Source organism: Erigeron canadensis, chromosome 1 (assembly GCF_010389155.1).
Source record: "Erigeron canadensis isolate Cc75 chromosome 1, C_canadensis_v1, whole genome shotgun sequence".
NCBI lineage: Eukaryota > Viridiplantae > Streptophyta > Magnoliopsida > Asterales > Asteraceae > Erigeron > Erigeron canadensis.
In genome coordinates, this window is record NC_057761.1 from 38752363 (window position 1) to 38766072 (window position 13710).

Below are 13710 nucleotides of genomic sequence, written 5' to 3' on the forward strand. Positions count from 1 at the left end.
TGGGAACCAAAAAGAGAATGGAGAACACATACCAATCTATCATCTGAAAAAGAAATATGCACAACACCAAACATTATTATATAAACCATATGTAATATGAACCCAAAATAATAAATATACTCCAATTGAAGCTTAGCCAAATGTGTCAACCCTCCTTATACTCTTGATGTATAACCATTTTTGTAAGGGTAAATACGTCTTTTTTGGGACCTTATATCACTACTACTACAGTACAATTATTGCTATTGTAAGGAACAAGCAAATTGTTTGCTGAGACTGACCAACAAAGTTGGGACATAACTCTTTTGGCATCTTGGCTCATGTGTAGTAGTATATAAGATTTTATCAATTTGTATAATAAATTTCTTCCCCTTTTTGCTGAAACATGGAAACCAAGGGTGTTTGGAGTTCATTAGATGAAAAAGGAAGGGTTCAGTAAACCATAAAAAAAGTAACTTATAACCCCCTTATTTCTAGAAAGATAACAACAACAACAAAAAACTTACATCTAGCTTTCCTTTTCTAGCCAAGAGTATCTTCAGTTTCTGGATTTGGTTTGTTTGGTTTTCTCAAGAAAGATGGGTAGGGGAAAGGTACAGTTAAGAAGGATAGAAAACAAGATAAACAGGCAAGTAACTTTCTCAAAGAGGAGAGGTGGCTTATTGAAGAAAGCCCATGAAATTTCTGTTCTTTGTGATGCTGAAGTTGCCTTAATTGTCTTCTCTAACAAAGGAAAGCTCTTTGAGTTTTCTACTGACTCTTGGTACACTACTCTTTTTCTTTCCTCTTTTATATATACAGATATAGATAAATCTTATTTTATGTAGGGTTATAAATCTACAACAATTTTCAGGTTTGTATCCAAAAACAGATACTTAATATACAAAACCTAAAATAATAATACAAAATATTATAATATTTTCATCTCAACCTCATGGATCAATTAAAAAAATGATCTTAAAATTAAGATATATAGATTAACCTACCAAATTCAGATCTGGAAAAAACAAATACTTTTTGGTATACCTTTTACTATACAACTGTCACCTTCTATTTCTCAAAATTTGATCCAACAGTGATCTCTTGGATAAACCTAAACCACAATGGAAAATATATATAACCTTCAGTTTTTCACTTTGTTTTTTTTTATATAGATATATATAATTGATTGATTCTTCTTCCATTTACTCTAAAGTGTGTGTATAATATGCTGATTAATTATAAGTTAAGATCTAATATTTTTCGGAAAAATAATATTAATCTAAATCAATAACAAAGCTATGTTTTAATAATTTGCTGATAATTTCTTTCTTATAATAAAAGTAATAACTTGGTTAATCTATATATACTTTTTTTATATATACTTTTTGTATAATATATATTGGTTACTATATCTGTGCATACACTTGAAAAATGTAGAAAGAGTATGTACTACTTCTTATGAGTAGCTAGGTGTACATGTTTTCATGTTAAAAGTCATGTAAATGATCCAAAGTAGATTTGGTATGTCTCAGTGAATTTGAAAGGGAAAAATTATTATAACCATGTTAAAAGAAGATGTGAAAAAATTAAAATACATAAATTATACATGATTGTATGTGGATGTCTAGCTATATATATATATAGAATAGAATAATTAAATAATTTGTATAAATTAATTGTATGGTTTGTATAATATACTTACCGTGTATTGAAAAGCTTTTATTTGTATACAAGAAATTAACCGATTTGATCGTACGTACCTCCAAATATTTTACTTTAAAAGCAGTCTTAATAAAATAACCTTGATTATAAAATTAATCAACCTTAATTTCTAATATCTTTCGTTGTTATATTAAAAAGCTGAGTTTTGAAATTCATGTCATTTTTTGTGACAAAAACATTTTCTTTAATATATAGGATTATTTTTTGTATAACGGAAAGAGAATATACGTATAGTAATGGAATATACGTAATTTGTTTATCAAAAATCAGTTTTACGTATATAGTACAGACTTAAAAAGAGAATTACAGATTAATTGAGGGTTTAGTCGATAATTAAATTGTAATCATCGATCACTATAACAAAAGTTACGTACTAGCTAGTCTTTGGAGTAATTATATATTACTGGGATCCAATTAAGGATTTGCAAAGAGGAGATGATCACAACAGGCCGGAACTATATGTCGAAGCTTCATCGAGTTTATAATCATCAACGATAATGAAATTAAACTATATATGGGACCTAGTTATACGCATACTATTTGTTAGGTCTAATTTTCATTTCGCAAATCATATTTCCTTCCCAAATTATATTTTTGAAATTCCTTTTCCCAATATATCCTCTTCTCGCAACCTGGCGGCTTCTTGATCAATATATTACTAAAACCTCAGCGATGTTTTTTTTCGCCAAGCCGATTTATGCTTGGCACGATCTAGGCTCCGTCTTAATTAGCTATATATATCCATATATGAATTGAACAACTGAACGGGCCTTACTATTTTCCCACATTTAAGAAAAAGGTATAAACTGCATTTAAAAATAAATCAAACTTCTTGGGGAAGCATCGATCAGAAGTTTCCAATTAATGCCCGGCCACCATGGTATTTCTCCTGATGATAGAGTGTTCAGTTCGACAAAATGTTCATTAGTTGCCCTTCAAAACCGACGCCACTTGCATTACATCGGTTTTTGACTTGTTTTCCCTTCACTTAAGTTTGTAATGAGTACGTGGAGATGATCTAGCTTGCGTTTGATTTTTGTTTTTTTATTTTAATATCAAAGGCCGGCCATGCTGGCTCAAATTAACAATCAATCACTAGCTAACGAATATGTTTGTTCACAAATTTACCAAATTCTCAACTTAATTTCATCACTGACTCATTTTTCAGGCGCTCCGCAAACAAGCAACAAAAAAATTGACGTAATATTTTTCTATTAAATATAATATTTTTATTATTCGTATTAATGTAATGTTTTTATTTCACAAATATGTATCTTTTAATTTCGTTTAGTCAATTGAAGATTAAAAATAAAATGATAAAGAAAATGATAAGGGTCATTGTGTAAGTTGTGCATACTAGGGAAGTGTTGCGACATTGACTAATGAAGCGTTAAACTTATATAAATGGTCTGCCGATGACCCTCTAAGTGGTTAAGTTTAGTTTTTCAATTACGAAAGTCATGTGTTCGTGGAAAAAAAATTAAGGTTAAATGCTGGATCGGGGATTGTCTTTTACCAATGACGGGTTCCACCTGTGAATGGTTTTTAGGTCCTGTAATCAAGGATTGAGGATGATCCGGTGAGCCAATGGCTTGTCAGTGATCTAATATGTCATTCAAAGCCGTTCTAAAAAGAAGTTTAAAAAAAGGGAAAAGTGAGTATGAGGCTGTTATGCACCCAACTTGGGTGAAAAACCCCTCACATACTAATATTTTAATATTTTAAATATATACATGGCCCCCCATGATTTTTACCTTTTAAAAAAAGGTATGTGAGAGGTTTTTCACTCAAATTAGGTGCCTAACAGCCTCATATTCCCTTCCTCCATATATATATATATATATATATATATAATAAAAACGAAGTGTTTGTTTGGTATATACATTTCAACAGATCTTGATAGAATGAAATTTTGGAATCTATCATCATTTAAGGCACTTCCAAAGTAAGTACCAAAGTTTTACACCATTTTGATAGAAGTAGATGGTATACGTGCGTTACAACGACATAACAAATTACAATACATTTACTGTTAACCTGCACAATGGGACAGCGACGCTAATTAACTGGCAGTTTTATCTCATCAAAATATGTTATAAGCAAGTAAAGAAATGAATCAACCAAAAACAAATCCAAATAATTTAGAAATAATCAAAATTCTTGATAAAACCCCTAGATCTATAAAATAAAAACAAGTTTTATATGAATCACGCACCGACGTTGATTGATGAACGGAAAAGAAAACCGAATCACCAATTTAGAGGCGATGGTTGGTGGTGGAGGTGGTGGTGATGGTTTCAGCGGAGCACAAATACGATGTGTGTGTGTGAGAGAGAGAGGAGGGGGGGGGAATTCCAGTAGAGAGAGAGTGGAGTAAATATTTTGTATAACCGTGTTTTTGGTTTAGGGGATAAAATGTTTTAAGAGTAGTTACGGTAATTTAGGACTATAATGTTTGGAGGTAGTATAAATGTGGAGGGTAAATTTGGTATTTTAAAAGTAGAATGGTTGAAAAAAAAAGGTCAGTAATAGAGTAAAGATAAGAGTATCTTTCGAGCATCAGATATATTTCATTTTTAGTTAATAAGATTGATGACCTATTGATATGGTTAAAAAAGTTTTTGACTTTGGAAGGATATACACATATGGGTTTGAGTCCAACTTCCTACATCTGTGGGGTTGGAATATTAGAGGCCGGTTTTCGAAAATCATGGATTTCTTTCTAGGCATTCGTACAATTTAAGAGTAAACATAAGATTAAATGTCTTTCTAATGAAAAAAAAATTCCATTTTCAATGTATAACATCAAAGCTTTGCAACAAATAACTATGTCAAATATATACTAAATTTTGAATTACACATAGCTCATGTGATTTGTTACCTTTGATAAATTACGGTTATATTTTCTTACTTTTGATATTCGTTTACATTTTTGGTCCAATGATCAATAATCAATAATTTTGGTCAAAAAGTCAACACCTTTGGTCAAAAAATCAACACTTTTATCTTCAAAATTAAAGATCAAAACCATAATTTATGAAAGATAAAAATATAATCTTTATTTTTTGACAAACCATATCGATCTTTGTAATTAACTATTATTATTATTTACTTAATACTAACTTTTATTCTTTCTTGTTTATATTTAGATTTTAATTTCTTTTTACTTTTCTTAATATTTTTTAATTTTTTTAGTTTTATACTTCATTAACTTAATTTCTTTTTGGACATTTCATATTTTTGTATCATACTTTATTCTTTCTAATATTTTTTATTTAATTTTTCTTTGTATATTTATCTGAGCTACCATGCACCTTGTATCTTTATACACATATCATCATCTACTTCAGATTTTTAAAGAATTATCATTTATGACCACTTTGATTCCCCTTTGGCAGTATGCCCCAAAAAAACCCAAAAACCCGCAAATCGAACGAAACCATTTTACTTGGACTAGGACTGGGATCGGGATCGGATAGATCTTAATTGACATATTTGGTCCGATTTTCTGGCTTTTGCCAGTTCAGGGTGAGTCGGTCCGGTCTTTGAATATAAATTTGAAACTGCATGTAATTTCAGGTACAATTTCCGAACAACATTTCAACTTTTGGGGTTCCTTTTTTCTTTTTTTTTTGTTCTTCGGGATTGACTGGTCTAGTCTAGTCCAGGTTTTGACTCGATCTCATTCCTAGCCCAAAGATAGGAGGATCCTACCTATGAGATTAACAACGCAAAAGGAATATGAGCAAATGTATTAAGGTTAATACCAAATAAGAGGAAGTTTGCAACCACAGTAAAATCTTTTTCATAGTTGCAAAAATGTGTTAAGAGAAACATGCAGTGTATGAAAATTTTTGTCTAATAAGATAGCCCTTGATCTATCACAAGTATTGTTCAATTAACATTAGAATCACCTGTTAATGATTTATTTGAAATATAATTAATGCCAAAAATTTACTTCTTTATTTTTAGGTTATATTTAATGGATAGCCTATCGGCTTCTAACCAGCAGACGGTAATACGGTATATGCGAAAAGTAAATCATCATGCCGCATTTCGTATTAGTCTGCATCTATGAAGTTGCAAAGATTATGTTCATGTGAAACTACTGTTTACACACGCAAAACAATTAAACAAGATAGTTTTTGTATTGATCAATATATATATATATATATATATATCCACAATTTTGTTGTGATGTCAATGGAAAATCAGTTAGGTTGCCAATATAATCTTAGAAAGTGTTTGGGATTACATTTTGAAGTGATTATCGGATTATTATGTTTGTAAAACGTAGATAATCTAAAAAAGCGTTGTATGAAAAAGTGATTATATACTACGAAAACGTTGTTTTGGAGAAGCATGTACATACATGCTTTTTCAAAATGCAGTTTTGGAATACGCATAATTTATTTTGAAAACGCAAAATCTGTTTTGTAATCGCAATAACAAACACCCCCTTAATCTTCCTCACTATAGCTGACTGTTAGCTAATGTTGTCCTCCGATCCAATCATGAAAAAGAAAAATGCTACTACTATTTCACCTTATAAACCTTTAGCATTGATCAGAATTTTCGCTGCTTCCCATTAATAGTCCGATCTAGACCAAGTTTTTTGTTTAATTTGAATTCTTAATGACATACACAAATTTATGTCATGACTAATCTGGACGTGTTAGTAAATATTCTACAGTATATGATATTTTCTTGACTTGTTGCGCAGCATGGAAAGCATCTTGGAGCGATATGAGCGATACTCTTACACTGAGAGGCAGCTAGTTGCAACCGATGCTACCCCGGTACCCTATCTAGCTAGTTCATATATATTAATCTAGTTTTGCTAAAATAATTTGCCATATATATATAGCCATCAATTTAATTCATGACATATGTTTTTGATCTAGTTCTTTTAATGAGATTTTACTGCACCTATTAATTTGTTTCTGTTTTTACTTGATAATTTTAATTATTATATCTGTATATATGTATATCCATAGCGATGCTGGACCCTAGAGTACAACAAACTCAAATCTAGGGCTGAGCTTTTACAAAGAAATCACAGGTGATCGACAGCCTTTCTTAATTAGTTTTTTTTATCTTTCTTCATAAGAAGAACTGCATTTATATGTTTCTTTCTTAAACAGTTAGTTATTTCTTCTTCTAAAAAATGTTTTCTATATTGAATTATTAAGGCATTATATGGGTGAAGATATTGAGTCATTGAGCTTGAAGGAAATCCAGAATTTGGAGCAGCAACTTGATACTGGTCTCAAGAACATCCGCACAAGAAAAGTACGTATTTAATTCGATCTGCAGAATATATAATTGATCTTTTACTTATATTTGTACTGAGTACAAATTTTAGATTGTGGATTTACCGGAAGTTTTCTTTTAATTACAGAATCAGCTCCTACATGAATCAATCTCCGAGCTTCAGAAAAAGGTCCGCATTTAATTTTCTCGCTCCTTTTACTTTTTGCTTCTAGCTACATTGGTGATTCTTTTGCATTTCATTAACATCGATCCTAATTAATTACGAGTAATTTACAATGGCTTAATAATGAACATCGGATCAAGTACTGTTTTAATGAATCAAGAAGAGGTGGATTGAGTAAACTTAATATTTCACGTCCATGTTTTTTGAACATTCAGAATCTAGCTAGCTAGCTAGCCATGTCCCTTGTTGAGCCCGTTCATTCGTTAGTGCAATTAAGGGGAGTGTTCATTTGGACCACGTACCACCACATCATGGTATTTCATGGATATATTAGGAGGGCGACTGGCCTTAGGAGTTTTAATTAGTCAACAATTAATGGAGATGAATTCAATTCATAGCTTATGATAGATTAGGATGTTAACTAGCTAGCTAGCTCGACAAGCCTTTATTAAGCTAGCTAATAGTTAAAAGTTACAATTAACTTGACCTCGGATAAATTAAAAGTTACTATTTGATATGATTTCCTCATCAATCTAGACTAATAGAATATCCGATCCTATAACATTTCATTTCATTGTTGCTAGCTAGCTAGCTGGAAGCCTTATCTGACTTTTATATATATAATGTATGTATTATCAGGGAAAGGCCATACAGGAGCAGAACGCTACTTTGACAAAGAAAGTAAGTTGCCATATATCTGCCTCTTCTCATTCTAAAAAATCATAATATTATGACTGTTCAATTAATTAAGTTCCAGCCGGCCTTTTCATTTACTAGCTATAGAATTTCTTACTATTAATTAAGAGCATATTTAATTAGATTGATTCTCAAATGTTCATTCCATTCCATATATATGATCGAGCAGATCAAGGAGAAGGAGAAAAACAAAACATCAATAACAGAAAACGCGCATCATCAATGGGAACAGCATAACTATGTCGACCACGATCCAGCCTTCCTCATGCCTCCACCTCAACCTCTCAACATGGGGTAAACTAATTGTCTTTATTTTTATTTTTCTTGATAAAGTTACTTAATTGGTTTTTCATTGCAATTTGTTCATGCCTAGTTTCACCCAAATTTTTATCTGTTTAATTTGTACGTAATTCATATCCATCAATATCGACGCCGGTCTTTTGAGTTATGATATATTAAATAAAATATCTACCAAATATATATTAGATCGAGAGCTTTCTTTAACATGTTCGTGTTTCATCATATTTACTTGTCTTAGAGAAAACTACAACCAAGGTGCCGGTGGTGGTGGTGGTGGTGGTGGTGAAGGAGTTGCAGGTGACGGGAGGAGCAACGGACTTGACCTGAGTCTGCAGCCAATATATTCATGCCACATGAGGTGCTTTCCTTCGTAAGGTGAACACCAGCCTCCTGATGACGCATCATCAACGCATTCGTGATTATGAATAATGTTTTTGTTAATGTGACAAATTAACGAAGAAAAAACATTTATATCAAACGATCAACGTGTTCTCTAGTGTATGTATGTTTGCTCAAGACTATCTATTTGGCTGTAGTAATTAACTTCATATGAAACTACGATTTCTCAACACTGATATAATGTTATGTTATAAAATGGAATTCATAGCAATGCGTATTGTTGTTAGCTTGTTGTATATATTATATATATGCTTTATAACAATTTATATACTGGTTTTAAACTTTCATTGCCTTTGCTCTATCTGTGTGTTATGTTGCTTAAAACTGAAAAAGGTAGAAAGTTGTAGTTTTGTACCTCGTGATATAATATATTTTGTTACTTGACGTAGCTAGAATAACATGTGCAATAGTATATATATGTAAACATATATATAGGTGATAAATAAAATGACATGATGATATATGATTTGACAATGCATGCGCTTTTGTGTTGTGTACGTAAAACTAATTATTGAAGTCACGTAAAAATGAAATTTAGACATTATATTGTGCTTTAGTGGATGTAATTAATTGAGGTAGCTTCTTAATCTTAATTTTTCATGTAACTAGATAAGAACAAATAGTTTGAGTATTAACTTAATGGTTTGAAAGGTCATTCCTCATTTAAGAGTTCTTATGTTTAAGTTTTATATGACGTTTCTTTACTCAGGTTCAAGTTTGAGGGGTAGGGTTTACCTCTATTAATCGTCGTGCCTTCAGGTAGATTAGTATGAGGTTTTTCCCTCGTTTAGTATTTGAAATAAACATTTTTACTCTAAGAGAACGCTTTAGCGCGGACCCAATTAAGACAACGTATGCTAGACCTCCCACTATAAAATCACGACAAGAAACTTTTATTGAAATTCACCTTTAAAAAAAAACAATAAGGGTTCATGGAGGGATATACTTGAATAAAATTGCTTATTGCTACAAAATATAATTCATTTTCATAGAATCCGAAACATGAACCCCTAATTTATCTTCAGGTGTCTTTAATTTCAGATTTTATATTGAGTTGATGTTTACATAGTTGAAAAAAATCCATATAATTTCATTAGCTTGGATACCGACCGACTACTCAAATATTTAACAACCTTATAAATGAAATAGAGTATTCAGATTGGTCAAGTAAGTGCTTATAATACCTCATATTAATATTGTTGTTCTTGTTGCTGTTGTTATTATGTTAATTTGTGTTTTTACATTCATTTGCATTTGTGTTTTCATTTTTTTTTAAATGAGAGAAAGTACTCGCATATTGCGGCGGTGAGATGGTGGAGGTAATATGTTAGGTTAGACGGTATGCCATGTGGAGGAGATAGGCAACGCATAGGTACCGGAGGGAATACCATTCCGCTCATCCAGGTGGTGAGCTATTTCGTGAGGGTCGTGCCTAATCCGCTCTCCACTATTTTTGACCGTTTCTGTATACCCTCTTTCTTCTTTTTCTCATCAACATTAACCTTTTTTTTGAAGTTGCAGGTTTTTTAATGGAGTTTTTTACTTGTATTTTCAGATCCATATGTTGAAGAAGAAGACGACGTCTTTTAACCTCTCCCTTTTATTTTTTCATTCTTTTCTTCTTAGTCCCTATAATATCTAGACATTACATGTTTGACCCTTTCTTTATAATACAGTTAATAAGTGATATTACCATCCGATTATCTTGAGAAATGCAATGTTAAATTACATTAAAAATGTTAGTAAAATTTAATATCTTTTTAATGCAAAAATTTACTGTAATATCATTTATTTTAATGAAAAACGAGCATGGTACCCGTGCAATGCGGCGGCGAATTGACGATGATTGTGGTGGCGACATCTATTAGTGTAGGTAAAAGTATTTGATTTAAAGGAGTTAATAGAGATATTTTCTAATATAATGGACTAATGGTGTAATTTAATATTAAGGGTTGATGGTGATTTAGTTCATTAAGGGTATTTTGGTCAATTCGCAAGTCCCATATATGTAAACTTTCAACATAGAGGTTATAATTTTTATATAGTAGTATAGAAGTATAGATTAACACCCATATAAATGAAATAGAGTATTCAGGTTGGTTAAGCAAGTGCTTATAATACCTCATATATATTAATATTGTTGTTCTTGTTGCTGTTGTTATTATGTTTGTGTTTTTGCTTTTATTTGCATTTACATTTGTGTTTTCATTTTTATTTTTAAACGAGAGAAAGTACTCGCATATTGCGGCGATAAGATGGTGGAGGTTATATGTTAGGTTAGACCGTATGCCATGGGGAGGAGATAGGCAATGCATAGGTACCGGAGGGAATACCATTCCGCTCATCCGGGTGGTGAGCTATTTTGTGAAGGTCGTGCCTAATCCGCTCTCAACTCTTTTTGACCGTTTCTTTATACCCTTTTTCTTTTTTTTCTCATCAACATTAACCTTTTTTTGAAGTTGCAGGTTTTTTAATGGAGTTTTTTACTTGTATTTTCAGATTCATATGTTGAAGAAGAAGACGGCGTCTTTTAACCTCTCCCTTTTATTTTTTCATTCTTTTCTTCTTAATCCCTAAGGTATTTAGACATTACATGTTTGACCCTTTCTTTATAATAAGGTTAATAAGTGATATTACTATCCGATTATCTTGAGAAACGCAATGTTAAATTACATTAAAAATGTTAGTGAAATTTAATATCTTTTTAATGCAACAAATTTACTGTAATATCATTTATTTTAATGAAAAACGATGCGGCGGCGAGTTGGCAATGATTGTGGTGGCGACATCTATTGGTGTAGGTAAAAGTATTTGATTTAAAAGGGTTAATAGAGATATTTTAAAATATAATGGACTAATGATGTAATTTAATATTAAGGTTTGATGGTGATTTAGTTCATTAAGGGTATTTTGGTCAATTCGCAAGTCCCATATATGTAAACTTTCAACATAGGGGTGATAATTTTTATATAGTAGTATAGAAGTATAAAAGTATAGATATTGTTTATATTACTATTTTAATACTTTATATATTTTGTAAATATCATATAATAAATTAAAACTTTAAAGTAAGAAAACAAAGAAAATAAAAAAAGGGTGGGGATGAATAGGCAAGCATTTCTTATAAGTGGGGAGAAATAAACGCTTGGATGGTACCGGGGAGGGTCAGGGAGGCGTACCATCCACCCTTGTAGAAGGCGATAAGTCATAGCATATAATAGCCAGATGTCGTAGTCGTACGGGTTTCGCCCTCAGATTTAAAAATTCGTCGAAAGAATATCGAATGACATATCTAATGAAAGAACATAAAATTTTAAAACACCCATATCATTTTTATAATTTATCGATATACGGTTTTTGAAATAAAAGATTTCGAATAAATTAAAGGAATAAAATGGTTTATGGAGAAGAGATAAAAAAATGAGTGGTGGAGATCTGAGAAGAGAGAGAAAAATGAGTGATTGAAATTTAAGGGTATTATAGGTATACTAGGTAGAGATGTTTAAATTAATGAATAAAGAAAAAGGGTAATTTAGAGATAGTTCAAAGTTGTAATTTAAGATTTAGAAAAAGACTCCTATATTATATAGGAGTAAAGATAAACATAAACATAAACATAAATTTTGTTGACCCATCTATATCAATACTCTGGGTATGTTTGATAAAAAAACTTAGAGTTGGGGCTGTGGTCAAGGACTTGGAGCTGTAGCTTAAAAATGGGACTAGGAGCAGAAGCTTTTATATTTCAACCCTTCTTCCACCAAGTTTTATTTTAAAGACCTTTCAGGGTTTTTAGGGGTTTTTTGAGACTGAAACTTTTAATTTAAAATGTATGTCCAAACAAGGCTACCGTAATAATTGGAATTTTTTTTTTTAAAGTTTAGGGCTTTTAAGCTCCTATAGTACTAAATAATTGATAGTGAAACATGGACCTAATTTAGTAATTTGCTTTTAGGAAGACAACAAAATAAATCGATAAAATATACTCGTACGTATTCAATATTTCCATGGATAAGTGTTTATTATAGAATTAAAAATTAACAGCATACGTGTTAATTGATACTCCTATTTGATTATCACATATACCAAACAGTGGCGGAAGATGAACCCTTTGTGAGGGGGTAAAGAAATTTTCCCATTTTTTTAGGGGATAAATGTATATATATAAAAAAATTTTAACTAAAATTTTAAGTAATTGTTAAATAATACCCAAATTTTTAGGGGGCTCTAAACCCCTTCTTGCCCCTTAAATGTTCCGCCCCTGATACTAAAGAGACCAAAATTCAACTGAGAAACACGAGTCTAAACTAACTAGGTCAAGATTGTAGTTAAGATTTATATATAAGCAAAAAAGTATGAAAAATATATATTATTTTCGTAAATTTAATAACAATCTTTTATTATACTAAAACACAGTTGCTCTAATAACTTATTCTTTTATTTTTCAATTTTGACTTTAATTTATACTTTTTTGTTTTCCATCACAAATTTACGCTTTTTACCCAATAATTTTAATATAATAAATAATAATAATAGCTAATATATATCCTATAGAATAATAGTTAATATTTATCCAATAAAATAATAACAAATTTACACTTTTTTTTTTTTCATCACAAATTTACATTTTTTATCCAATAACTTTAATATAGTAAATAAATAATAATGGCTAATATATATCCGATAGAATAATAGCTAATATTTATCTAATAAAATAATAACTAATATATATATAATTAATTAATTAAAAATAAATAAAATTTAATGTAAATATATTAAGATTTTAATAGTAATTATTTTCCTATTTTAATTTTAATTTTAGTATATACTAAAACACAGTTGAACTAATAACTTATTAGCCAATTATATTGCTTGATTTCATTAAATTGACTATTGCTAATGTCATCATTTAGTTTTTTACATAACTTTATTTAATTAATAAAAAATAAATAACTAAAATAATTATTTTTACAATGTTATTAAAATTGGTTTCTATCTATAAAGCCCGATTTTCACACACGAACAATTGTACATTGGTGTATCTCGAGTTAAGTCGAGAGAGGCTTGAAGGTGTTAATATGTGATAAAGATAAAAAGACAAAAAACACTACAACAAATTTCGCCTATAAAGAAGTCTTTCAAATGATGAAGCATGGTATATGCTTCCAATGTTC

At 30.5% G+C, this 13710-nt stretch overlaps 1 protein-coding gene across 1 annotated transcript; it reads left to right on the forward strand.

Moving 5' to 3' along the window:
- The first annotated feature begins 500 nt into the window (after positions 1–500).
- Positions 501–8511, forward strand: LOC122597789 (truncated transcription factor CAULIFLOWER A-like). The gene is made up of 8 exons (XM_043770362.1): positions 501–763; positions 6428–6503; positions 6702–6766; positions 6897–6996; positions 7106–7147; positions 7781–7822; positions 8007–8131; positions 8376–8511. Exons 1-8 carry the CDS (start codon positions 579–581, stop codon positions 8509–8511), a joined length of 771 nt encoding a protein of 256 aa, XP_043626297.1. The 5' UTR covers positions 501–578.
- Positions 8512–13710: the final 5199 nt, after the last annotated feature.

What these genes read in the sequence shown, in the direction of transcription:
- LOC122597789 (XM_043770362.1), top strand. Translation starts at nt 579, where the DNA reads ATGGGTAGGGGAAAGGTACAGTTAAGAAGGATAGAAAACAAGATAAAC. An exon ending in TCTCCGAGCTTCAGAAAAAG is followed by an intron (nt 7,148 to 7,780) that starts GTCCGCATTTAA and finishes ATGTATTATCAG; the next exon opens with GGAAAGGCCATACAGGAGCA. An exon ending in ACGCTACTTTGACAAAGAAA is followed by an intron (nt 7,823 to 8,006) that starts GTAAGTTGCCAT and finishes ATGATCGAGCAG; the next exon opens with ATCAAGGAGAAGGAGAAAAA.